The sequence below is a fragment of the Tursiops truncatus genome, chromosome 16 (genome assembly GCF_011762595.2).
Source record: "Tursiops truncatus isolate mTurTru1 chromosome 16, mTurTru1.mat.Y, whole genome shotgun sequence".
Taxonomy (NCBI): Eukaryota; Metazoa; Chordata; class Mammalia; order Artiodactyla; family Delphinidae; genus Tursiops; species Tursiops truncatus.
Window position 1 is genome coordinate 24,252,162 of NC_047049.1, and position 23,955 is coordinate 24,276,116.

The 23,955-nt window shown below is 43.3% G+C and overlaps 1 protein-coding gene across 1 annotated transcript; it reads right to left on the reverse strand.

The window, feature by feature from the left end:
* Window positions 1-1,094: 1,094 nt before the first annotated feature.
* Window positions 1,095-23,056, reverse strand: LOC101319259 (glutathione S-transferase omega-2). Its single transcript, XM_019939948.3, has 8 exons — window positions 21,575-23,056; window positions 20,291-20,376; window positions 17,686-17,907; window positions 17,309-17,417; window positions 15,410-15,632; window positions 14,361-14,462; window positions 2,848-2,954; window positions 1,095-1,397 (listed from the first exon to the last, which is right to left on the reverse strand). Exons 3-8 carry the CDS (start codon window positions 17,717-17,719, stop codon window positions 1,238-1,240), a joined length of 735 nt encoding a protein of 244 aa, XP_019795507.1. The 5' UTR covers window positions 17,720-17,907; window positions 20,291-20,376; window positions 21,575-23,056; the 3' UTR covers window positions 1,095-1,237.
* Between the last annotated feature and the right edge of the window lie 899 nt (window positions 23,057-23,955).

Sequence of the window (23,955 nt, forward strand, 5' to 3'; positions counted from 1 at the left end):
TCAAGGACTAATGGATTTTGATCTTAAAAGCGAAACATCATTTATTTTGGCACAAATCAAGGCAGGGGGCATGGAAAATTAAAAAAAACAAACCAAAAAAACCCACAAACAGACTCACAGACGTAGAAAACAAACTTATGGTTACCAAAGGGGAAAGGAGGAGTTTGGGATTAACAGATACACACTACTCTGTATAAAACTGATAAACAACAAGAAGCTACTGTATAGAACAGAGAAGTATATTTAAAATCTTGTAATAAGCTATAATGGAAAAGTATCTGAAAAAGAATATATACATGTAGAACTGAATCACTTTGCTGTACACCTGAAATGAACACAACACTGTAAACCAACTATACTTCAATTAAAAATAATTTTTTAAAAAAGAGAAGCATTCCCACTGCAAGACAAGCAGCTCCAAAAGCTCTACATTTAAAATCTCAACCAAGATGACTGGAGAGATCAGGGGCTCCTTTGTCTTTGTCATCTTTATCACCCACACAGCCCAGGCTTGGTACACAACAGGCAACCAGAGGCATGCGTTGGGATGAATTGAAAGCGTCTGTGACGCAAATCCAACAGAGTGACCTTTACCTCTGACTGGGTTTGGGATGTGTGTCCTTTTTTAAGGCAGGATGTTGGCTATAGAACATTTTGTGAGCCATCCTGAGCCCTGACAGCACCGGTGATATTCTGACGTCGGTAGTCCAGGGTGATAATGGGTGTTTAATTTCCTGCTTTGGAATTCTTTCAGTCACAGGACCCTCGGTGCCTCCCGGGCCCACAGCCAAAGTTTGAGGGAGAATGAAACTCGCCCACACCCACAGGGACTGCAGCTTTCATTTGCCAAAGGGAGAGTATTTGGACTGCAAGCATTTTCTTCCCAGGAAGTTGTGGAGGGTGTGCCATCTGTAGTGACAAGCACCAGTGATGGAGCGGCCTTGAACCTCAACACCAACAACCTGGAGGTCAAACCGGGTCGATAACCGTGGAACTGGGAGGCACACAGGCTCTCAAAATGTCCCTGGACAATCTAGCACTGAGATTTCTAGAGAATCACTGGACGCTGTGGGCTAGAGGAGCCATACAAATGATTATCAGAAATGATTCTGTCTCCATGTTTATTGGGAACCTCAAAGAAAATGAACAGAGATTGACTGCCCCACCCAAACAAGTGCTGATGCAGAATCACGACATGTTTGGGAATTCTGGGTGGTGAATGGGTGGACTGCAAGGCTCAGCAACTTAGCCCATAGTCAAAGGCATCGGGGTTGTTCTGAAAATAGAGATTCAAGAAGCCGAGGAAGATGTTCTTATCTATGAGAAGAGCACATACTGTGGGGTCCTGCTTCATGGCTGCGATCCAGAGCCGGAGCGCGGGGGTGTGGTTCACACAGCTGCAGGACAGGAGAGAATCGTTAGCACGGCTAAAGGGCAAAAGGGGGCATGGATCACTTTTTAGACTTACAAGCTACAAGAAATGGATTTACTGGGGCAATAAAGTTATCTCAGTTACCTTACTATCAACTGAGCATAATCACTTACTGGAGGAAAATCTAATTCTTGGAATGGCTGTGTGTGCTTTAGAATTGCAAAAGTTGTTGCTTTTAACCCTGCGGTTAAAATGCTTGTGGACTGAGTGCTCTGGGGAAATAAGGTATCTGTGCTTCACTGTTTGCCAACAAAAAGACAACCCCCTGAAAGATACATCCTTCTGTCATTCTCAGATTTTACTTTAGGAGGCTTGAAAAAAATAAAGACAAGTAGTTTCCAAAAGCACTTTTTTTGGAAAGCAATGAGTAAAACAATCATTAAACCTTGAAATAATGGAGCTGACTGGGTCCTTTCAAAGACCCATCAGGATGTTTAGGTCTAGGATCTGTAAAGTGACTTGCCCAGGCAATAAACTTGTTAGTGTAAAATCCAGGAGAAGAGGTGAGGGTTCCTAATATGTGGTTCAACACTCTGTTCCCAGAAGGGACAGGTTTTTGTAAAGTTTATGGTGTGACATAGTTTTAAATATCCAAGTTTGTTATATCTGAACTTCGCTAAGTGAGACGCACAGGAGATGCCTCCTGGGAAGACTCAAGTGTGTGCATTATGAAGGAGACGCGGTTCTACCTCTGCAGGACTGGATTCCCAAACACCAGAGTGGCCGGCACCCACCATGCAACCGGCTGGCCTGAGAGCAGAGCCAGCACAAGTTCAACCTCTCCTGTGAGCATCGTGGGAACAAAGCACATGTTCTGCCCAGGGCTCCTATGAAGCCTCCCTGAGTCTACCAGGTCATTTCTTCTACCTTAAACATCCCTACACTCCCATGGCGTATGGCTGGCCATTTTGTTTGTTTGTATAACATCAAGCATATATAACTTTAAAAATCATCTATTTTTTGAAGGGTCTGCCTATCTGGGGAACGATTCCTTGGGGAACAAAGGTGTGAGGAGTAAGGTGTGTGGGATCCGCTGGGTGACACAGCAGGACCAGGTGGAGGGCCACCGAGGAAGCTGCAGACAAGGCGCCAAAACCCTGTGACTGAGACCCTTCCCCTGCTTCTGTGTTCACCACCGGCCTGTGCTGGGTGGGTGTTGAGGACAGCAGGCTCTGTAGCATGGCAGGAGGCTTTCGGACACAGTCTTATCAGCAGAAATATGGGTAAAGTTTGGGTCCACAGTTAGTGGCATAAGAGCACAGATGCATTTTGAACAAGGAAACACACAGTTTAAAACCCGACTGTGTTTCACATTCACATGTGTCACATGTCCAGAGAAGGACAAATGGCACACAGACCATTTCAAGCACTAGGGCAACCCTAGGAATCCACAACCACACAGTTAAATGTCTTACTCAGCTATTCCATACACATCCAGCCGCTCAAACCAAGGCCAAAAGAGGTAATCAATCATGGATATACAGTCACCACCGAAGAAGACTGTGTTCTGATAGCCAAGAATCTGAAAGTTTAAACAGAGCAAAAGCAAGTTAATTTACCTATATACTAATGTATTTATAGACACTAAGTACAAATATCAAATTAATTCCCAAAGAAGGAGAACCAAGACTTTGATTCTCCTTCCATTTTGTTAGGTGAATGCGTCTTCCCTTTTTCTGAGTTTTCTTCCACCTCCTTTAGGGTTGTACTCCTGGCATGCTCAGTCCTGCCCTCCTTTCAACACTGGGGCATTCGTGCAGCTCATCTGACTGGAGGATTTTGAAGGACAGCCCAGCCCAGCCACTCCTTCTCAGCCTAGAACAGGTTCCTCCCTGTGCTAAGCTTTCCAGGGATGAGCTCAGCCCCTGGAGAGGGGGCCCTGCCCCTGACGATCACTGCCTGTTACTGGAAGGGAGAGGCCACATTAGGAACCCCACTTGTTGCAGTTGTGACCCCCATTCTCCAGGGTCCACTTTATCTGTAATAAAGGGGATACCACAGTCTCCACACATCTTCCTCTTCTGCCTTGTTTCTCGATCAATTCAAAACTAAGGCAGGGAAGAGCAGGGCTATCTAATGGGCTCGCTCAAATCCCAACACTCTCTTTCTATCATATTTTCTTTGTTTATTTGAGCTCTTTGAACTTCACATGGATTGGCCACCCAACACTATCAACTTTTTACATTAAAATAAAATTTTGCATTCCCAAATGGGACAAATCAACCTGGATAGATGAATCATCAAGAAAACAGATAAACTCTTGACAGAGAGATAGCCAAAGACAGTGGGGGGGAAAGGTACTTGAGAATTTAAAAAGCAACAGTGCTTAGCAGAGGTTTTGCTGGGCCAGGTCTTCCCACAGAGAAACGTATGACGCTAGTTACCTAGTTAAATCAAGCAAAAGACTCTCTTTGGCCCACGAAAAGCATAATCAACTAAATACTTCCCCGTAGGTGTAGATCTAGATTACTGTGTCCTTATTTCTCAGGCTTGATTCTTTGTACTCCAGGACAGCTTGTTGCCTCTATGATGTAGTCTAGGGCTGAAGTTAAGAATGAGTTCTGGGGACTTCCCTGGTAGTGCAGTGGTTAAGAATCTGCCTGCCAATGCAGGGGACACGGGTTCAAGCTCTGGTCCAGGAAGATCCCACATGCCGCAGAGCAACTAAGCCTGTGCTCCACAACTACTGAGCCTGCGCTCTAAAGCCCGTGAGCCACAACTACTGAGCCCACATGCCACAACTACTGAATCCCGCGTGCCTAGAGCCGTGCTCCGCAACAAGAGAAGCCACCGCAATGAGAAGCCGCAACGAAGAGTAGCCCCGGCTCGCTGCAACTAGAGAAAGCCCATGCACAGCAACGAAGACCCAATGCAGCCAAAAATAAATAAATAAATAAATGTACAAAAAAAAAAAAAGAATGAGCTCTGGTACCAGCAGACCTGATCCTACCTTGGGCTCTACGTCTCATTCAACATGGAACCCAGGGCAACTTACCCACCTCCTCCTCCAAGCTTCATTTTTCTCATCTGTATAATGGTGGTAATGTTAGTGCCCTCCTCAGAGGTTATGGTGAGGAGTGACGGAATCATGCATGAATATACATGAGCTCTCATGATCAGAAAGCACAGAGACCCCCCCAGAGGTTACATCTACAGAAAGCAAATCCTTCCCCAACAGAAAAGATCAATGGGATCCTCCACCTGCCATCCTTCTCAGAGGAGAAAGCAAATCTTGGTGCCCTAAAGTCTATGTCTTCATTACCTCCCAGTATGGCATAGAGGAGACCCCCCTGACTAGTGTCCTGAAAGTCTGAAAAAATGTTAGGTGGCATTACTTTGTTCGAAGAAACTCACAAGATGGTACTAAAGCGGAAGAATCTGGCCAATGAAAACTCAAAACAGAGGCTATTTTCAGTCATGTGTAAATAAGTCCTGATTTACAGGGGAAAGGAACAAATTATTCAGTTTTTATGGATTCCAGAAAGCCCCAAACCTTCTTTATGTTCAGGAACAGATAGTAATCACCCAAACTTTTATCACTGGCTTTGAAACATATACCTCCAGCTTCTTATTGGCCTTTCATGGCACAAACGAGAACTGAATCTAAACTGATGGACTCTGGAACTTCTATATAACTCTTCTGCTTTACAGAGCAGAGGTACTCTTGAGAAAGTCCTTGTTAAAACAGACCACATATGGACATTTACTAGAACCCATGATGAGTCCTTTGGTAAAGTGATGAGATATTTTGAAAATGAATAGCTGCTTAGTAATTGATGTTTATTTAGTATGTATTTTTCAAGCTTTTCATTTACTCAGAGTAGGAGTCTGCCTTTGAATATATATGATCTTATAGGTACAATCAATTTTTATATAAACACTCATAAAGCAATTTAAGCCTTATCAAGGTGCTTGGTACAATAAAAAGTCAAGATAAGCATATGGATGAAATGAATGCGGCATCAATTATCTTCTGCCAGCCTCTCCCTCACCCCTGAAATACATTTACACGTTCCCTCGGACTTTCTTTAATCCAAGTGTGACATTAAAATTCCTTGGAGTTCTTGATACAGCTGTAGATTCTTGAGCCCTGCCTCAAACAAGCATTTCTCCACCAGATTTCATACAGAGCAAGTCTAAAAATCCCAACAGAGAAGCAGTCTTCCTATAAACCAGCACAAAGTGCTGGCTCCCCTACAGACACATTGCAGTAACCCAGGAGCACAACCTGGCCAGGCCTCCTTGGAGGTTTATTACCGTCTTCAGGATCTTAAGTAGGAGAGCTCCCTCCTCTGCAAACCTGAGACTTTCCGGACACGTGAAATGACTTGTCCGCTTAGAATCACAGAACTTCAGTACTGGAAGGGCCACTGGGATTCTTCTAGTGTGACTCCCCTTCCATTTTTCCATTTATTTATACTATGCTCATTACACAAAGGATTAGAGTTGCAGTGTACAAAAACGTGTACACTAAAATATTAAATATGAAAAATAATACCATGCTAAGATCAGGGAAAGTAAAAGCTAGAACAGAAGGTCAAAATAAGGAAGGAAAACGGTCTCAAGACATCAAGCCAAGGCTCCTGCAGAGTTCTTTAATAAATAAAGCTTTGGATTTGACTTGAGTTTCCTGGCAGTTCAAGTGGAGAGGAAAACATGCTGGTGAGTTGATTCTTGTCTCCTGCGTGGAAGCACAAGAGACTCTCGCTTACAGAGGAGGAAACTCCAACCCAGGGAAGTAAGAGGGCTCTCTGGTTAGTGCCAGAGCTGAGACAAAAACATCATTCTCCTAAGTCCCAGACTAGCGTCAACCCTGTGTCATTCAACTTCAGATATGTATGTATGATGACTCTAACCACAGAGGCTTCCCCAAGTCTCTTGTGAATTCTTTGCCTGTTCTTAAAATTTATGTAGCAGCAAAAAGCTTAGAATCAGCAAACTCTGAAAGCCTCTTTCCCTCTACATCCAAGGACTGGCTCAGCTCTGAGCATCCCTGTGAGAACTTCCCCCTCAGTTTTCCTCTTTCTCAGTCTCTCTGTCAGGGGCTCTGCCAGAGCAGCTAACTAACCAAGAAGTGTGACACAATCATGGCAAAGGAACTTTTCAAAATTCTCTCCTTCCTATTTCATTCCATGGATAAGAAGGTCTTCAGGCAACTTGACTCAAAAGAGTTCTTCTGTGCTCTCAGTTTAAACTAAGTCCCTGTTCACAGCCAATTATCTGCTCTGACAAATTTTCAGATACTCAGAATTAAAAATAAACCGACCGTCTTAATGTCCAATGTCTTATCGTTCCTAAGTGTTCTGTCATCAGAAACAAAACAGGAAGCTGTGGTTACATCTCGACCCACTTAGCAGTGCTTATGTTAATATCCAATGTCATTTAAAAAAACTGTTTTGAGTTATTCCTGTCACCCACCTGCCACATATAATGATATTGGCCATTCTTAATGTTGAATAGCTTTTCTCATGATGGACTCCCTCACTCTCAGAACTATTGTCCTTGGTATCATCAAGCAAGGCAAGATGGCCTGCTTAGAGAAGACACTTTTCCACCAAGGCCCTAGACATCCCCACAAGGCCATGCATGGCCTGGGGAGGGAACTGAGCCTCTAGCTTCAAGCCCTCAGGCTTCCTTAAAGTGTTCACACATCTTCAATTCAGGTTAAGAATTGAGATATTTTAGGGAAAGCCATTTGATGCTCTGGAATAGTAGAAAACTCTAATTTTAAAACTTTTCTGTTCTCCACTTCACTGAAAAATGACTACAGATCCTTTCCTTGCTTTGAGATGTGACAAGGGGTTAGGAGTGAACATGCAAATCAAGAGGGAGGGACTGCTTGGTGAGACGTGAGTATCGCTACTTCCACCCCAAACTTGAAAAGCCTGGAAGGGCCACTCATCTACTGCGAAGGCCTCTTGGGCTCCCCCAGGTGGATGAAAGGAGGTTCGTGCTAGAGCGCACGTAGAAGGAAGAAGTGCGCGGCGCGGGGCTCTCCCTCGTGGCCATCGTGGTGAGGCTCACTGGCCGTGGCTTACCCGCCAGGAGGTTCAACAAGGAGGAAAAGGAAATCTGCAAAATTTTTTTAAGGAGCAAGATTGTAAAGAGAAGCAAAGCCCAGACTTCCTCAAACCAAGCATTCTAAAAAGCTTCAGTCTACAATCTTGGACTCTCAAGTGCAGCTTCAATAACTGCACTTTAGACCTTGACTTGGCCACTTGCCCTGCACGTGGTCATTTACACCACAGCCGACAAATCCCGGACCTCTAACCAGGACAGCTTGGTGGCTCTCAGCGGGTGCTGCTGTCCTGGTTGGAGGAGAAAGAAAGAGGTTTTTCTTGATGGAAATAGTTCTTAAGAAGCAGACCTGGGACTTCCCTGGTGGCACAGTGGTTAAGAATCTGCCTGCCAATGCAGGGGACACGGGTTCGAGCCCTGGTCCGGGAAGATACCACATGCCGCGGAGCAACTGAGCCCGTGCACCATAACTACTGAGCCCGCGTGCCACAACTACTGAAGCCCGTGTGCCTAGAGCCCGTGCTCTGCAACAAGAGAAGCCACCGCAGTGAGAAGCCCGCGCACCGCAATGAAGAGTAGCCCCTGCTCGCCACAGCTAGAGAAAGCCCCCATGCAGCAACAAAGACCCAGTGCAGCCATAAATAAGTAAATTAATAAATAATAAATTTTAAAAATAAAATAGCAATTTATTAAAAAAAAAAAATGAAGCAGACTCCCCTCCCCCAATAAAATACACAAAGCCACTTGCTGGTACATCAGCAATGCAGGCCCTTATCCAGAAGCAGAAGCAAAGTACTCAACTCCAGGGCAGAAATCTTTTAAGTTCATATAAGACAAGGGGGAGATTCTCAAGATTTCAAATTTCAGGTCCCTGCTACATTGACATACTATAGCTGAGGCTGAGCTAACGAAGATGAACTGATTCCCTTTAAAACAAACCAAGGGTATAGAACAAACTTAGAGTATAAATAAAGCCACTTCTCTAGAAAGAAGCCTGAGAAGTAGGGTCTGTGCAGAACACGCCGCTCCTACTGACCATCACTTACGACCTGGAGCTCCCTGTGAAGATTCGGAATGCAACCTGTCAACATTTGGGGGGATCAAAGGACCACCCTGAAAATTCTATCCTGGAATCCTTTTCACAGGCTTAATTCTTTTGTCAAAATATATTTGTAAGATAGTAGGGGGGAAAAGCTAGTTGGGTAAGTCTTGACAAGTCAAATATCTTTAAAGTGATGGGTGGTGGATGAAAATATAAATGAATATCAAATCTCTGAAGGAGGAGAGGATTTCCTATGTATAAAAGTATCAGAAGAAATCACAACAGGAAAGACTTATAGAACAATAATGTTATATTTATATATGTACAAAACAAAGACAAAAAGTTAAAACAAAACCAAAAAATGTGCCTTAGAAACAGGCCAATATCCTTTATATATAAGGAACTCTAAAAAAATAAATCAACAAGGAAAATCAGTAAGACCTTGACAGATGGGTAGTAGACCATTTTCATAAATAAAACACGAAGAGATGGAATACTTTGGGGGAAAATCTACCACCTCACTAGCAATCAAAGAAACATACATGAAATCAACGATGAGAAACTATTGTTTCTCAAAACAGGCAAATATCTTTTTAAGTGAAATCTCCCAACAGTGAAAAGGGGATGATACAAAGGGCATTTTCCATACACTGAGGGTGGGGGGTATACAGCACATGTCTTGGAGGAAGCAATTTAGCAACATCCAGCTCCAGCCTCTAAAGTGGTCATACCCTTTGATCTGGTAACTCCACTCCTGGAAGTGCAGCCTAAGGACATATTCTAAAATAGAGAAAAGGATTTTTATGCAAAGAAGCTGCTGTTCCTGGCAGCATCATTCACATCAGTAAGCAACTGAAACAAACTAAATAACTCTAATGAGTGTTGCTGGATAAATAACTATGGCTTATACATATGGTAAATTATGCAGAATGAAAAGTGATTTTTTTCCATCTTTAATAATTACACATCTAATAGAGAAATACATTCTCATTATTTTAAAAAAATTCAAACACAGAAAGCAGCATAAAAGGTAAAGACTCTCCCTTCCGATCCCTGCTCTTAACCACTTTTCTTTCCCACACCAGTGCTAATCCCCTTCCCAGTAGCGGTCACCAGTAGGAGTCTGATGTGTGTCTCTCCAGACATTTTTCCAGGCGTTTATTTACATGTATATATATATGCATATATAGTTAAGTTTTGTTTTCTTCTACAAAATTGGATCATATCACTTGTATTACTGTGTAATTCATTTAATATTTCTAGGCAATCTTTTCATCTCAGTACACATGGATCTACCTCATTCCTTTTTTATATAAATTTTTAAAATTTTATTTATTTTATTTTTGGCTGCGTTAGGTCTTTGTTGCTGTGCGCGGGCTTCTCATTGCGGTGGCTTCTCTTGTTGCAGAGCACGGGCTCTAGGCGCGCAGGCTCAGTAGTTGTGGCGCACAGGCTTAGTTGCTCCGCGGCTTGTGGTATCTTCCCAGACCAGGGCTGGAACCCGTGGCCCCTGCATTGGCAGGCGGACTCTTAACCACTGCGCCACAGGGAAGCCTTCATTTAACCATTCCCTATCTAATGTACATTAAGGTTTATAATTTTTCACCATAACAAATAAGGCTGCTCTAATAAACACCCTTATACCCATAAATAAGCATTTACAGAGTTTATTAAAATATGGGAAAAATTCTTATGTCATAATGGTAACCAAGTTCTATATACAGTACAATTTCAACTACATAATAATATACATAAGAAAAGGAGAGAAAAAATAATAACAGTGGTTGTTTCTGGGTAGTGGGATTATGAATTTCTTTTCTTAGTTTCTATATTTTTCTGTATTTTCCAAACTTTCTCTAATGAACAAGTATTACTTTATAATCAAAGATGAGTAAAATTAATTTTTAAATAACAAGAAGAACTATTATTCTATTGTTTACATGGTGGGAGAAGGTATAGAGGAAGTTTATTAAAAGAAATACAGCAAATATTAGTTTACCTAGAAAGCAGCTGTCAGAATTGGACAATGAATTAAGTTACCAAACTAGCAGCACTAAAACTGCTCAAGTAGCCACGGTGACTAGAAGATAACCAGTTCCCTAATGTGGAGGAATGGTGATTACAACCAAAAAATGGCACGTAGGTGGACATGCTGAATTAGCTAACAAATCCAAGAGAACTGACAACATATGTCTGAGCCAAAATCTCATAAATGAATGTTCACAGCAACACTATTCATAAGAGCCAAAAAGTGGAAACAACCCAAGTATCCATCAACTGATGTGTGGATAAACAAGGTTGGTGTATCCATACAACGAAATACTACTAAGCCATGAAAAGGAGTAAAGGATGAAACTTGAAAACATTACACTAAGTAAAAGAAGCACATGGAAGGCTAACGTTAAATGATTCCATGTATATGAAATGTCCAAAACAGGTAAATCCGCAGAGAAAGAAAGTAAATTAGTAGTTGCCTATAACTGGGAGGGTTGGGAAGAGATGAGGAGTGACTGGAAGCTGGCTGAATCCTGTCCTTCACTGAACTTAGACTTGACTGGACTACTTCCATAATGAAAATATTTAGAATGAAGGCACTGCCACCCGAAAAAAGAACAGCTGAGAGGTTCTGCCAACATTCCAATCCACAAAGATAAAAGAAAGATGGGATCAGGTGCTATTTTGAAATGAAAGTCAGTAAGAAAGATTAAAAAACTAAAGCTTAAAAAAATTACGCTGCTGAGATTAATGATTCAGTAAAGACTAGCAAATAGGTTTGAAGACAGAACGTATGGTTAGAGAAGGGCAGCCCAGCAGTTTTTAAAACTCAGGAAAATGTTCAGAACAGGAAAGCAAGAGGGGAGCCTGCTGGTTAGAAAGAAAAACAGCAGTAATGTATCTCAAAGAATTGTAAAAATGACATAGAAAAATATGGTTATATAACAAGCACAATAAGCCTTTAATTTCGATGAAACTTTTTTTTAAAGAAAAATTTAAAAGTCAAACAGGGCATTTATTTCAAAAGAAGAAAATGTCAGTGTAAGGCTGCAAAAGTTAAACTGAGCCGTTTGCTTGAGGATAACGTGGCAGAAAATTATACACTGGTCTCTTAAGTTGTTTATCACTCAGAAAGCCCAAGGATATTTAAAATATTTTCAACTCACAGAAGATCCTGATTGTACAAAACCATGGGAAAAAATTGTACACGTCATCTCTATTAATAGAGAGGGGCCATCTCTATTAGAATTATTCGGACAAGTTTCAATTTCACTAGAATCTCCTAGAGTCAATACACTGGTATTGAGAGGAATTAATCAAATAATTCAAGCTCAGTGGGCATGTTTCAGATTCTGATACTGCCTTTGTTGTAGTTATAATTCCTGCTAACATTTTAGGGACAAAAGCTACATTCAAATCTGGTAGAACAATGCTGAATACTCAGTGGTCCTTGAACCAGCCCTGGTTTAGGTAGCTTTCACTGATGCTATTTATTAGATCTGACAGGGTTGTTGGCAAGATTAAATGAGAGGATGTATTCAAAGCACCTGTAGCATCATGCCTGGCACAAAAATACAGGTTCACTTCCCCTGGAAGAACCCAGCTAAAGAACTGTGCCTCCGTCGTATTATTATACGTTTCTTTAGCAATCTGTAATTTTCAAAGTTCATCCATCATCCAAACACAGAGTAGGAGGAACACAGTTCAAAATGTGTTTTTAATTATCTCTGAGTTTAAAGGGTTTTGTTTCCCAGCTCCTTTCCCTGGCCCAGCAATTAACTGTAAAAAGGTAACCAGACATGATAAAATCAGTTCAGCTGATCTTTGAAATAAAGACCTTAAACATTCTCTATGGGCAAGAGCTTTCAAACTTCTTTTTGAAAGCAGAGGTCCCCCTCCCTCTCCAAATTCGAGCTTATTGGATGTCTTGTTAAATCCGGTGATAAGAGCAGGGCTGGTGTGGCTGAAGCAGGACCTGGAACCACCCACCAGACCTCCCCTACTCAGTGGTCCCTCTGTAGAACCCAGAAACTCTCTGTTTTAAAACACTTCCTCATCCTATAAATGTGGAAACCAAGGCACAGAGAGGTCCAGAACCTTACCAAAGGTTCTGTAATCTAGTAAAGCCAAGTCTAGGATCCAAGAGTCTACCTCATCCTAGTTGCCTCCTTGGAGTCAAGACCACAGTCTGTGTTCTCAGGACCAAAGGCTGACATTTCTTTTCTTTTTTTTTTGTGCGGTACGCGGGCCTCTCACTGTTGTGGCCTCTCCCGCTGCGGAGCACAGGCTCCGGACACGCAGGCTCAGCGGCCATGGCTCACGGGCCCAGCTGCTCCGCGGCATGTGGGATCTTCCCGGACCGGGGCATGAACCCGTGTCCCCTGCATCAGCAGGCGGACTCTCAACCACTGCGCCACCAGGGAAGCCCCAAGGTTGACATTTCTTACACATGACTATTCATCATCCAGAAATACTGCAACTGTATAAATCTAAGATAGGCAGCTGGCATTGTAAATAAACTGAACTGCTTCCACTTAACAAAGGTCAAATGGAAGCATATTAGTAATCAGCCTTCCCTTTAGGGGATAAAAATAGCATTCTCTGGCTGCCAAAAGAATTACAACCCACCCATAGGGGGAATTTATCAGTTTCTGGAACAAAGATAAAGGAAGTCAAAGAACCGCCTTCCAGGTTATTCTAGATGTACAGGGTAAGTAGCCCTATTACTGCTGGATTTTTTTTTTTTTGGCCTCGCCACAGGGCTGGTGGGATCTTAGTTCCTCAACCAGGGATTGAACCCAGGCCCTCAGCAGTGAGAGTGCAGAGTCCTAACCACTGGACCACTGGACCACCAGGGAATTCCCCATTACTGCCAGATTAATGGAGGATCTGATAACAGTCATTGCTCCTTGCTATTGTGGCCTCTCGCGTTGCGGAGCACAGGCTCCGGACGCGCAGGCCCAGCAGCCATGGCCCACAGGCCCACGGGCCCAACCGCTCTGCGGCATGTGGGATCTTCCCAGATCGGGGCACGAACCCGTGTCCCCTGCATCGGCAGGCGGACTCTCAATCACTGCGCCACCAGGGAAGCCCTCCCCTTCTTTCTTGATTATAGAACTCTGATTTTATGCAAGGTGTTCCCAGCTAAAAGACTAAATTTCCCATCCTCCCCTGCAGATACTTATGACTCTACAACTAAGTTCTGGCCAATGAGATTTAAGTAGTCATGGGGTAGGACTTTCAGGAAAGCCTTTAAAGTAGTATGGCCTTTTGCCATTTTTTCCTTTCTGTGACCTGGGACTTGGATGTGATGGCTGCAGTTCTAGCAGCTATCTTGTTATTTTGAGTATACAAGCCTTGCACCAAAAATAACAGAACAGGAAGAGAGAAAAGGCCTCAGTCCCTGGTAACTTCATGAAGAAGGCATCAAAACAGCCCTGTACTACCTTACCTGTGTGTGTGTGTGTGTGTGTGTGTGTGTGAAAGAATAAATCCTAAAGGACAAATTTACAGTGGTTAGGTCCCTTTTACTAGCAGCCAAACACAATCTCTAACCCACATAGACCTTGGACTCAGTGGCAGAAGCTAGAGGATCCGTGCAGAGATACTTAAGGAATGTGGTGATTCTGGGAAAGGAAGAAATTCATCACATGCCCTCCCTCACTCCTTGCCAGATTTTCAAGAAAAGTTCCAGAGCAGGTTAGCAGAGGGCAAGTATCCACAAGTTAAAATCAGATGCCTAGTAACTGAACTTATCAAAGTCTGGTAGGAAAAGAATACATCTGTGAAAGTGGAGGGTGCCAGGGTGACCAGGGTGGGGACCTGCATCACTTCTTCCACTGCATCTGGCCAGGAGGGGGACCCGTTTTGTACCTCTTCCAGGTTGCAGAACTCCTGACGCAGGGCTAGCTTCAGATCAGCGCATTCTCTCCCACATCTCGATGCTATCAGACACTCCTTGGTCAAATGTGGGACCTGATCAGAGGACACAGGTTCTTAGTGGAGAAGTCTGAGGGCTCCTGCTCTGCCTAAAAATGCAGCCAGAGCTTTGTCACTCCAGCTGAACAGGCCAACACCCACATCCAGGCTCCCCAGCTCCCTCTGAGGGCCACCTCTGTGGTTTCAGGAATCCACTTGTCACAGCACCCTGGTAAACAAGGTGTTTTAGAGGGGGCTCTCCAGTGTTCCTTACTTGGTCAGCTATTTCCATGCTGTACAATCTTGGGTAGGGCACTTACCCTCTCTAAGCCTCAATGTTCTCATCTGAGGAATGGAGCAATAATAATACCCACTTTAAAGGGCAGTGGTGAGGATTAAACGAGTTAACCTTTATAAGGTAGTTAGAACAGTGCTTGGCACATCCAAGTGCTCAACAGACATCAGCTATTAATATCATTGAGTTATTTTTGTTTCTTTTCAAAGAGAACTGTCGTAAAATTTCTCCATCATATTCTCTCCCACTATCAACAGGTGCCCCCTTTTCTCTCTTCTACACATTTCCTGGATGGTTGGCACTCTTGTTCCCCATAAAGGCCAATCTCCTTCTGTGTATTACCTTTTTCACATCCCAATTTTTTTTTTTTTTAACCTGGGATCTTGGAAATGGTTCCTTTAAAGTATCACCAGTTTTCAATTCTTTCAATATTCCTGTCTCAAGTTACACAGTCATAACTATGCCATAACCGTAACTCTTGAGACTGCTAGTTCAAATGGAAAAGTACCTATCGGCTAAGCCTTTAACCTTTAATATCAGAGGTCACAGCTTTACTGTAATTCCACACCAGTTATCCTCCTAAGGCACACATGTGTATTAAAACATATCAATTTCACCAACGATTTGACTTTTAAAATGGATTGGAGTTTGGGAAAGACATACAAAGTAAAACAGAGTGTAAGTGGCTTTAAAAAAAAATTGGATATACCTTATAGAATAGGTCCAATAACATCTTTTGGCGAGCTCGCTCATAAGAGTCACATGGATACAGCTTCCTTCCAGGATAAGCGTCATCCAGGTACTCACAAGCAATGACAGATTCATAGATCAGTTGACATTTGCTGTTCTCCAGGACAGGAATTTTGCCAAAAGGGTGCTTTGTAAAGTACCATTCAGGCTTGTTTCTCAGGTTAATGTTGATAACTTCATGTCTTGCAAAGCAAAGGGAAAACAGGACAGAACAAAAATGAAAGGCTTAGGCAGGCAGACACTCATCTTGAAAGCAGAAGCAATCAATCTATAAAATTAAAATTTGCAATGAGTTTTTTTTTAATTTAGGTTTGTACAAAGAAAAATACATAACAACATCGTCTTCATTCCTGCAGTAAGATGTGCTGGATGTTTTCGATGCCTTATCCCATTAGCTCCTCATGATTCCCCAGCGAATCGGGGAATCATGATGAGCAGCAACGGAGGGGAGGCAAAGAAAACATTTAACACAGCCCCTATGAGAAATAAGCCTCCCTGTGGTTGAATCTCCTGCCCAATATCACCCACTAAGAAGTGGTACAGCCGAGATGGGAGGCCAGGCAGTCTGACTCAGAGCTCACAAGCTTAACCATGGCGCCACAGATTTCAGTACATTTTAAAGTTTGAAAGTACAAATCTGGTATCTGGAGACATTTTTCGTTTGCCACAACTGGAGGGAGGGGATTCTACTGCCATCTAACGGATAGAGGCCAGGGATGCTGTTAGACATCCAGCAGTGCACAGGACAGCTCCTCCCTCACCAAACACACAGAGCAAAGAACTATCCAGCTCCGAATGTCAACAGTGCCGAGGGTGAGAAACCCTGCCCCCAAGAAGTATTTACATCAGTTCCTAAGCTGCCACTTCATCACTGGGGGTAAAACATCAATTGTTATTTTTCTTTAAAAAAAAGTAACCTTAAGGCCAAGTAGAATTGAGCAAGAAGGAAGAACCTGGAAATATAAGCCGTAGAAACTCCACAGAGCAGAATTACATAATTTTCTTTAAAACATCTCTGTATTAGTCTCTGCATCTCTTTAACATGAATCCGAAACTCCCGAACTACCGATTCTCCGAGGCCAGAGTCAAGAGGCTGGAGTAACACTTCTCAACACCTTGGCTTTGAGCTGGTCCATCCAGCCGTCCACATTCCAGCAAAGTTGCTCTGCCTTCCAAATCCAGATGTCCTTTGCAGGAGCTCGTCTTGCAAAATTCCTTCTGGACGGGTGTGTACCTATTTATCAGGTGTGTGGGAAACCTCAGGACACCTCTTTGATAGCAGTTCCTTCTATTTCACTGTTTGGAACTATTTGTTCATTCATTCAAAAAATAGTTTTAAGCACCTACTACGTGCCAGGCTCTCTTCTGGCCCATGAATAGGAGAGACAAGTCCCTACCTTCAAGAACTTACATTTGTGTGTGTGTCAGTGTGTGTTTCTATGTGTGTTGGGGGAGGGGCTGGGAGATGTAAAGGAAAGACGGATAAACAAATAAGAAAACATTGCAAGCGCAATGAAGAGAACAGAATTGACCTGAAGACGCCTGGGGTGGGGTGGGGTTTACACTGGACAGAGCAGTCAGAGAAGGCCCCGGTAGCCTCCGTGGTGCCTTTCTTCACAAGCTCTAGGGGAGGAACCAGCTCACTGAGCCATCATTCAGTTTACTCTGAGCTGCCCTAAAAGTCTCCTGCACAGGCCTGTCTCTGCATTTCAGGATGGCACTCTCAAGAACCTGTCCTTTGCTAACCGCTTATTGACTTTGCCTCAGAAGAAAGGCACAGAGAGCCTCTGAAATCTGACCAGGGCTCCCCAGATATCAGACGTTCCCACGCGCCTACGGGGGCGCCCCTGCTTCTCACCTGATGCCTTTGGCCTGGAGGACCAGGCGCGTCCTGTGCGCGTAGGGGCAGAACCTCATGCTGTAGAGGCGGATCAGGCCCTCTGGGACAGGCCCTGGGGGGGCGCTCCCTGCGGGCGGAGGGGGATACAGGGAGGCGGATTAGCCCAGAGGGGAAAGGGGCTCACTCGCCTCCCCAGGACCCCAAGAGGGCCACGGGTGCTCCGTCTCCCATGTCCCAGAGAAGACACCTTTTTTTTGCACGTGCCTTTTGTGCGGAGGAACCCTGTCCCTCCTCGCCACGCTGGTCTGGAGGCCAAGGCCGGCAGCCACCTCACCAGAGCCAACATCCAGCCACGGGGCGCCCCCAGTCCGTGGACAGCTGTCAAGAGGACTCACCTCTCCCCAAGGTCCTGGCTGCATCGTCAGTCATGCTCTCCTGGAGTCTGCGCAGCGACCAAGACTCACAGTTGTGGCCGTGTGGCTTGCTGCCGCCACTGCAGGCTCCAAGGACAGCAGCGCTCCGGCTCTCCCCTCTTGCCCCATATTCAGCTTTGGAGCAACAGGTCACTGGCGAGGTAGAGGGGGAGTGATCCAGGATGGCAGCTAGGATTATTCAACCTGCAGAGACATAGCCCCAGGTTCGGAGGCCGTAGCAGGAGTGGGGAAAGAACAAAAAGCAAAAAAAACAAACAACAGAAAAGAAACAAAAAACACCTGAAGACTACACCTTGCTTTGAACTCACAACGTCCTGTGCCGTTTCTTCTCTGCATCAAGAATCCGTGAAGAATGGGCATTTAAACTCCACTTATTTCAAAGGAGTTTAATAAAAAATTGACCAGGGTAACGCTAACGTTTTCTTTCCCATTCTAAACCCTCCCTCTTGTGTTATCTAAGACAATTGGCCATACCCTGTGTATAATGAGTACTTTATTGTAAAATAAGGCCAAACTTTTTCATGATCTAGCAGATAAGAAGAAAAACGTATTAGTGTTAAGATCTTGCACGACCCTAAAAGTGTCTCCTTAAATTTTGTGTCCTCATTGCCTCACCCTAGTTCTGGCCGTATTTATGAGATTTTACTCAAACTATGAAAAACTGGTGATGAACAGAAACAAGATACCTAGAGGCAAAGACAAATTTGTGAGCTCTTTCCAACTCCCAGTATAAATTTCAGAGAAGACCCTTTTTAATTACCAAGGACACATTGCGAACAGCCAGCAATACAGGGGCCACTTGGATAGCACGCCCATCTACATGAGATAAAGGAGGTAGCTATCTTTTGCTCTGACCTTAAGAAGCTGAGATCCTAAAATTTAGCAGGTGGAAATACAATTCTTTTAATTTTTACAGGATAGAGCTGAAATGGGAATTGCTTGTAAATGCATTTTATGGGGTTGACAGGTAAAGAAGGAAATAAAACTATTATGTTTCACTCACAGTGACTAAATGATTTCCATGGGTTACCTTATTTGATTCCCACAACCACTCAGTCAGCTATTATTATTATTCCTATTTTACAAGTTAGAAAATAATCTCAGAAAAATAGGAAATGCCCTGGTGGTCCAGTGGTTAGGACTCAGTGCTTCCACTGCCAGGGGCCCAGGTTCTAACCCTGGTCAGGGAACTAGGATACTGCAAGCTGCGCAGCATGGCCAAAAAAAAAGAAAAAGAAAATTATTTGCCCAAAGTGACCATTTAGTAGGGTTGAAGAACTTTAAAAGTCCGAAGTCTGGCTCATTGACTTGGCCTCTAAAGCTGGCAACAGTGTGGAAAGGACATGAAGCCCAAAAAAGATATAGTACATAATAGCTGCTCAACAAATGTTAGCTGAATCTAAATATCTTTTATTAAAGTACCAGAACCTAATTATGTAGCTTATGAACGGGCACCTTTTGGTCTTTGGAATTCCAACCTATCCAGAAATTCTTGGCTAACTGTGTTTACATTTTTTTCTGCTGAATAAGAATCTGAAAATCTTCAGAATAGTCACTCGACTACATTCTTTGCTAAGTTACTCAGAGTGATTTTATGTAAGATATGGTAAGTTGTCACTTTCTAAGAACTGGGGAATGGCAAAATGTATGAATAAATGTCCTCTGGGAAGAAAATGCATATATGCCACCAAGAAGCCTGGCATTGGAAAAGACAAACTGGTTCTTGACTTGCCATGCTGGCAGTTCTGCATCTGGAAGACAGAGGAAGTAATAACTACTCTTCTGGAGCTAATTTTGATCAAAAAGTACAAACTGGAGGGTAAAATAGGAACAATCAACATAACCATGTCATGTGAGAGCTTCTGGTAGACAAGGAGCTGCCTCCTGATCAGACAAATATAACGCTCACATAGAGAAAGTATATTTCAAATAGTTGAGAGAAAATATAAACAGATTCTAAAAGGAAAGGCCGTATGAGGAATGTGAAATTCTCAAAAATCAAAATAAATTATACTAACATGGATTAGGTGCTTTATGTGTATTAACTCATTTAATCCTTAAAAGAGTCCTATAAGGGTTGTATTCCTGCCTCGGTAAACTGAGGCTAGCAAGGTTAGGTCACTTGTCCAAAGCCTCACATCTAGTAAGAGGTGCAAAGGGTGCTATGAAGCCTGGAAGTTTGACTCCAGGGGCAGCACTCTAACCAGGATCTTAATCTATACGAGAGATGGGAAAACTTTTTCTGTAAAGGCCAAGACGGTAAATGTTTTAGGCTTCTCAAGCCATCTTGTCTCAACTACTCAACTCTATCCTTGTAGGGTGAAAACAGCCGTAGATAATATATAAATAAATGGGTGTGGCTGTGTTCCAATAAAACATTACTTATGAACGTTGAATTTGAACTTCATATATATTTTAATAGGCTTTGTTTTTTAGAGAAGTTTTAGGTTCACAGCAAAATTTAGCCGAATATATAGAGGTTTCCCACTAACCTCCGACCCCCACACGAGCACAGCCTCCCCGACTACTGAGCATCCTGCATCAGGGTGGGAGGGACATTTCTTACCATTGAGGAGTTCCACGTAATTTTCACATGTCACAAATCATAATTCTTCACTTGATGCTTTTTTGCAACCATTCTTAATTCTTGAACTGTGCAATAATGAGCAGTGGGCTAGACTCGGCCAGCTGGCTTTAGTTTGCCCACCCCTGGTATACACTGACAATGACTGGATTAGCAATAGCTAAGCTAAGGATTCCATTGTAAAGTAAAAAGTTCCTGGCTCCACCTTTCTACCATGCCAGAAAAGAATGTACTTTCATGTTGTGTCTCCTCATTCCCACCTTTTCAAGAAAAGCAACTCCGAGAGTTGGAAAATACTGTTTATTAAAAGTATGGCTGACCCTTAACAACTAGGGGTTTCAGGGTGCTGGTCCGCCACACAGAAGAAAATCCAAGTATAACTTTACAGTCAGCCCTCTGCATCCGTGGTTATGAACCTGCAGATTCAACCAACTGCAGATCATATAGTACTGCGGTACATATTTAGTGAAAAAAATCCACGCATAAGTGGACCCTTGCAGTTCAAACCCATGTTGTTCAAGGGTCAGCTGTATACCTGTATATGGGAAGTCACATTCTGAGATGATGCAAGTCTATTTGATGTAGTCAGGGGAGAATGGACAAAGGGATGGAAAGTTCTTCCTCTGAATGGAAGCAATATTATGTCAAAGTTCTCACTGGGCACTATATTCAAACCCTGGCTTTGGCACTTAGGCAAGCTATCTAACCTCTTTGACCATCAACTTCCTCACCTGTAAAATGAGAACACTAAGCGCCTACTTGAAGGGTTTTGATGTAGCGAATGAAATTGTTCAGGTGGCCGTCCTCAGTATAGTAAGAGTTTAGTGTACTTCAAAATTAATGATTAATACTAGTGAATAAGGACACATTTTTAATAGCATAGTGCATTCTTATTTTATATCCAAAAGGATAAAGTGCACTGCAATTCGGCTTTGCCAAGCACATTAGAATTAAAATTCAACTCAGAATGCTTATTTCATCAGTTACCAGTTTAATACCAATTGAATGGGTTGAATGCTGCAGGCTACCTTTCAGTAATGTGGTTTTTAATCTTACCACTGAACACTATGGTTTCCCTAGAAAGATTTTAATTATGACCTTTAAGCTTAACCCTATTGCTCTCTAAAACTCAGTAAGTACCTCTTTGAAATCCTCTTTGCAAATGTTCCTTGTATATCATGTTTACACCTCTATTATACTGAGTCACTCAAGAAATAAATGGTAATAAGGCTATATTAAACCTACTCCAAATTGGTTTCCAGCTACCTGAAATATGACGGCATCTGTTTTGAAAATGTGGAGAACTTCAGTCCTGGGTGATGATGACTTAAGCCTTCTAGGAAAAAAGTGCCACCACATTGATAATAATCTCTTCACTCTTATTTACCTGAGTCTCTGTTTTGAGGAGAGGAAGTGGGGTGTGCATTTTGCAATTAAAAAAAATTTTTTTTTTGTCATACCAATCTCTGATAGTGGCAGAACCTGGAGGACATTCCTCTTAGTATTTCAGAAGCCTAATTTACATGACAGATTGTGTTACTGGGAGTTCCACTATTATTCACCAAGTTCAAAGAGTTAGGCAAGTGAGGAAAAAGGCTCTTTTTCAAACGGGTCTAGATTTAGGACTTATTTCAAAGAAGTTAGGATCAGAGAGAATCCTGTAATCTAATGTCTTTGGGACATTAAATAAGATTACTAAAGTTGTCAGTGGGGGAACTTCATCTTCCCACTGGGGAAAGCAGGGTCAAAGGAGACTTTCTTTTTAAGTACGTGATTCTGCTTTCCTGTCCCTATTTTATAGCTTAAGGGATCAAAGAAAAGAAATTAACAACCTTATATAATAACACTTGAATAAGCAAAGGCAGATTTTCAAGATCCTAAAATAAGCCAAAATGAAACACTTGTAAAATCAAACAAATTTCGATTTGTTTGGGTTTCGAAAAGGAACATCAACACTTCCTGTCCTACCCCAGGAACAACAGTGGTGTGTCAAAAAAGTGGCTACAGTCCTCTCTCAGCTCAATCTCCAAAACTTAAAAGTTGATGAATAAAGAGTCTGAGGCAGGGGCATATTTAAACGCTTATTTTAAGAATGGTCTGAATGACTGTTAAAGAGTTCAGGCTGGGTTTAAATCACCTCTTCAACATTTACTGGTCGACCCTGGACAAATCACAGCAACTTTCTATGCCCTGATGTTCTCATCTGTTAATTCAGAGCTAATGGTACCAACACATTGTATGGTCTGGGTTGAAGTAATTCTGACTATGGATGAGAAGCATTTAATACGTAGCAACCGTTAGCTATTATTCTTATTATTTGAATGTTGCAGGGAAGACCCATAGTTCTGACAAGAAAGAACATTCCTGGGGACCAAATGCCCCTGTCTGTCAGTGCCCTATAATGTAGCTAAATTAGTGGTGCCCAATGCAGGGCTGACAATTAGTGATATGCGGTCGTCCTTACTTGTCTCCAGTCAAATCAGAAAACGAGAACAATTTAATGACTTTTTTTTCCCCTTTAAGTTAAAGGTATTCGCTTTAAAGACCTGTTTCTTACTCTCAGATTATAGCCCTTGCGCTTTTTTTTTTTTTTTGATGGTAAAATCTCTGATGAAACTTTGGTGAAGTAGTTGAGCTTTCTTTTAAAACGGTTACGCAAAATTAAAAGTTGGCAATCCTATTCTGGGTTCCCAAATTCGTGAAAAATTCAAAATTGACCTCTAACCCATCATCCCTTAAAATGCTACGCAGGCAGCAGCAACCCACCCGGCGCAGGTGAAAAGAGAGACGAGTCCGATGCACCTCCAGGTGCGCGGCCGACGGAACCGGATGGGGAGAAAGTGAGCCGCAGGAAGAGGCGGGGCCCAGGCGGAAACCGCCCCCGAGAACGCGATCCTATCCGCCAATTGGCCGCAGCGCCCGGAGCTTCAGCCAATCTTCCAAGCCTTTGTATGTGCCCCGGCCTCGCAGTGCCAAGCTGAGCCAATGGGCGGCCGCGTTACAGGCCCCTGGGTCCCGGAGTCTTGGGACCTCACGGGTGTCTGTGGCTGGCCAAAGTGGAAGCCAGGTAGTGGCTGGTCATGGCACTTCAGTCCCCTGGTCTACATCCGACCGAAGTCTGCCCGCAGCCTGCCCCGGGTGGGGCAGGCGGACGGCGGCAGAGATGGGTCCGCCCGGAGCCTGGGCGTTGGTGGCGGCCGAGGTGGACGGCTGGAGGCCGTTTGTGAAGTCAACCAATTCTCAGCTGCCTCTCAGGGTGCGGCACCCCTGGTCGCCTGCATCACCATGGGGCGGAAGACTCATTTCAAATGTGAACTCCCCGGCCCACCCTACCGAATCGGAAATCCAGGGGTGAGCCTTAGGTGACTGTTAACGCGCTCTTACGTTTAAGAATAAGGACAGGAAACTAGACTGTACTGGGGCAGGTCGACAGCCCGCCCCCTAGTTCTGATATAAGAGCCCTGTGCTGGGTGTGTTTCCCCAGAACTTTCTGCCAGCGTCTTAAGGCCTCACTTAACCTCAGGACCTTAGTTGAATCATCTGTAGAATGAAATCCAGCCTTATATACTGAACTGATGGAGGTGGTCTTCACAGTATTCACTTACATATATGGGACACCTTCTGTGTGCCCAGCATAAGATTTGGTT

Excerpts from the sequence above, each read along its gene's own strand:
- LOC101319259 (XM_019939948.3), bottom strand. The coding sequence starts at position 17,719 with ATGACTGACGATGCAGCCAGGACCTTGGGGAGAG. Across the intron at positions 17,418-17,685 it reads AGCCAGGACCTTGGGGAGAG|GGAGCGCCCCCCCAGGGCCT; the intron begins GTGAGTCCTCTT and ends CTCCGCCCGCAG. Across the intron at positions 1,398-2,847 it reads GATGTGTATGGAATAGCTGA|CTGTGTGAACCACACCCCCG; the intron begins GTAAGACATTTA and ends CCTGTCCTGCAG.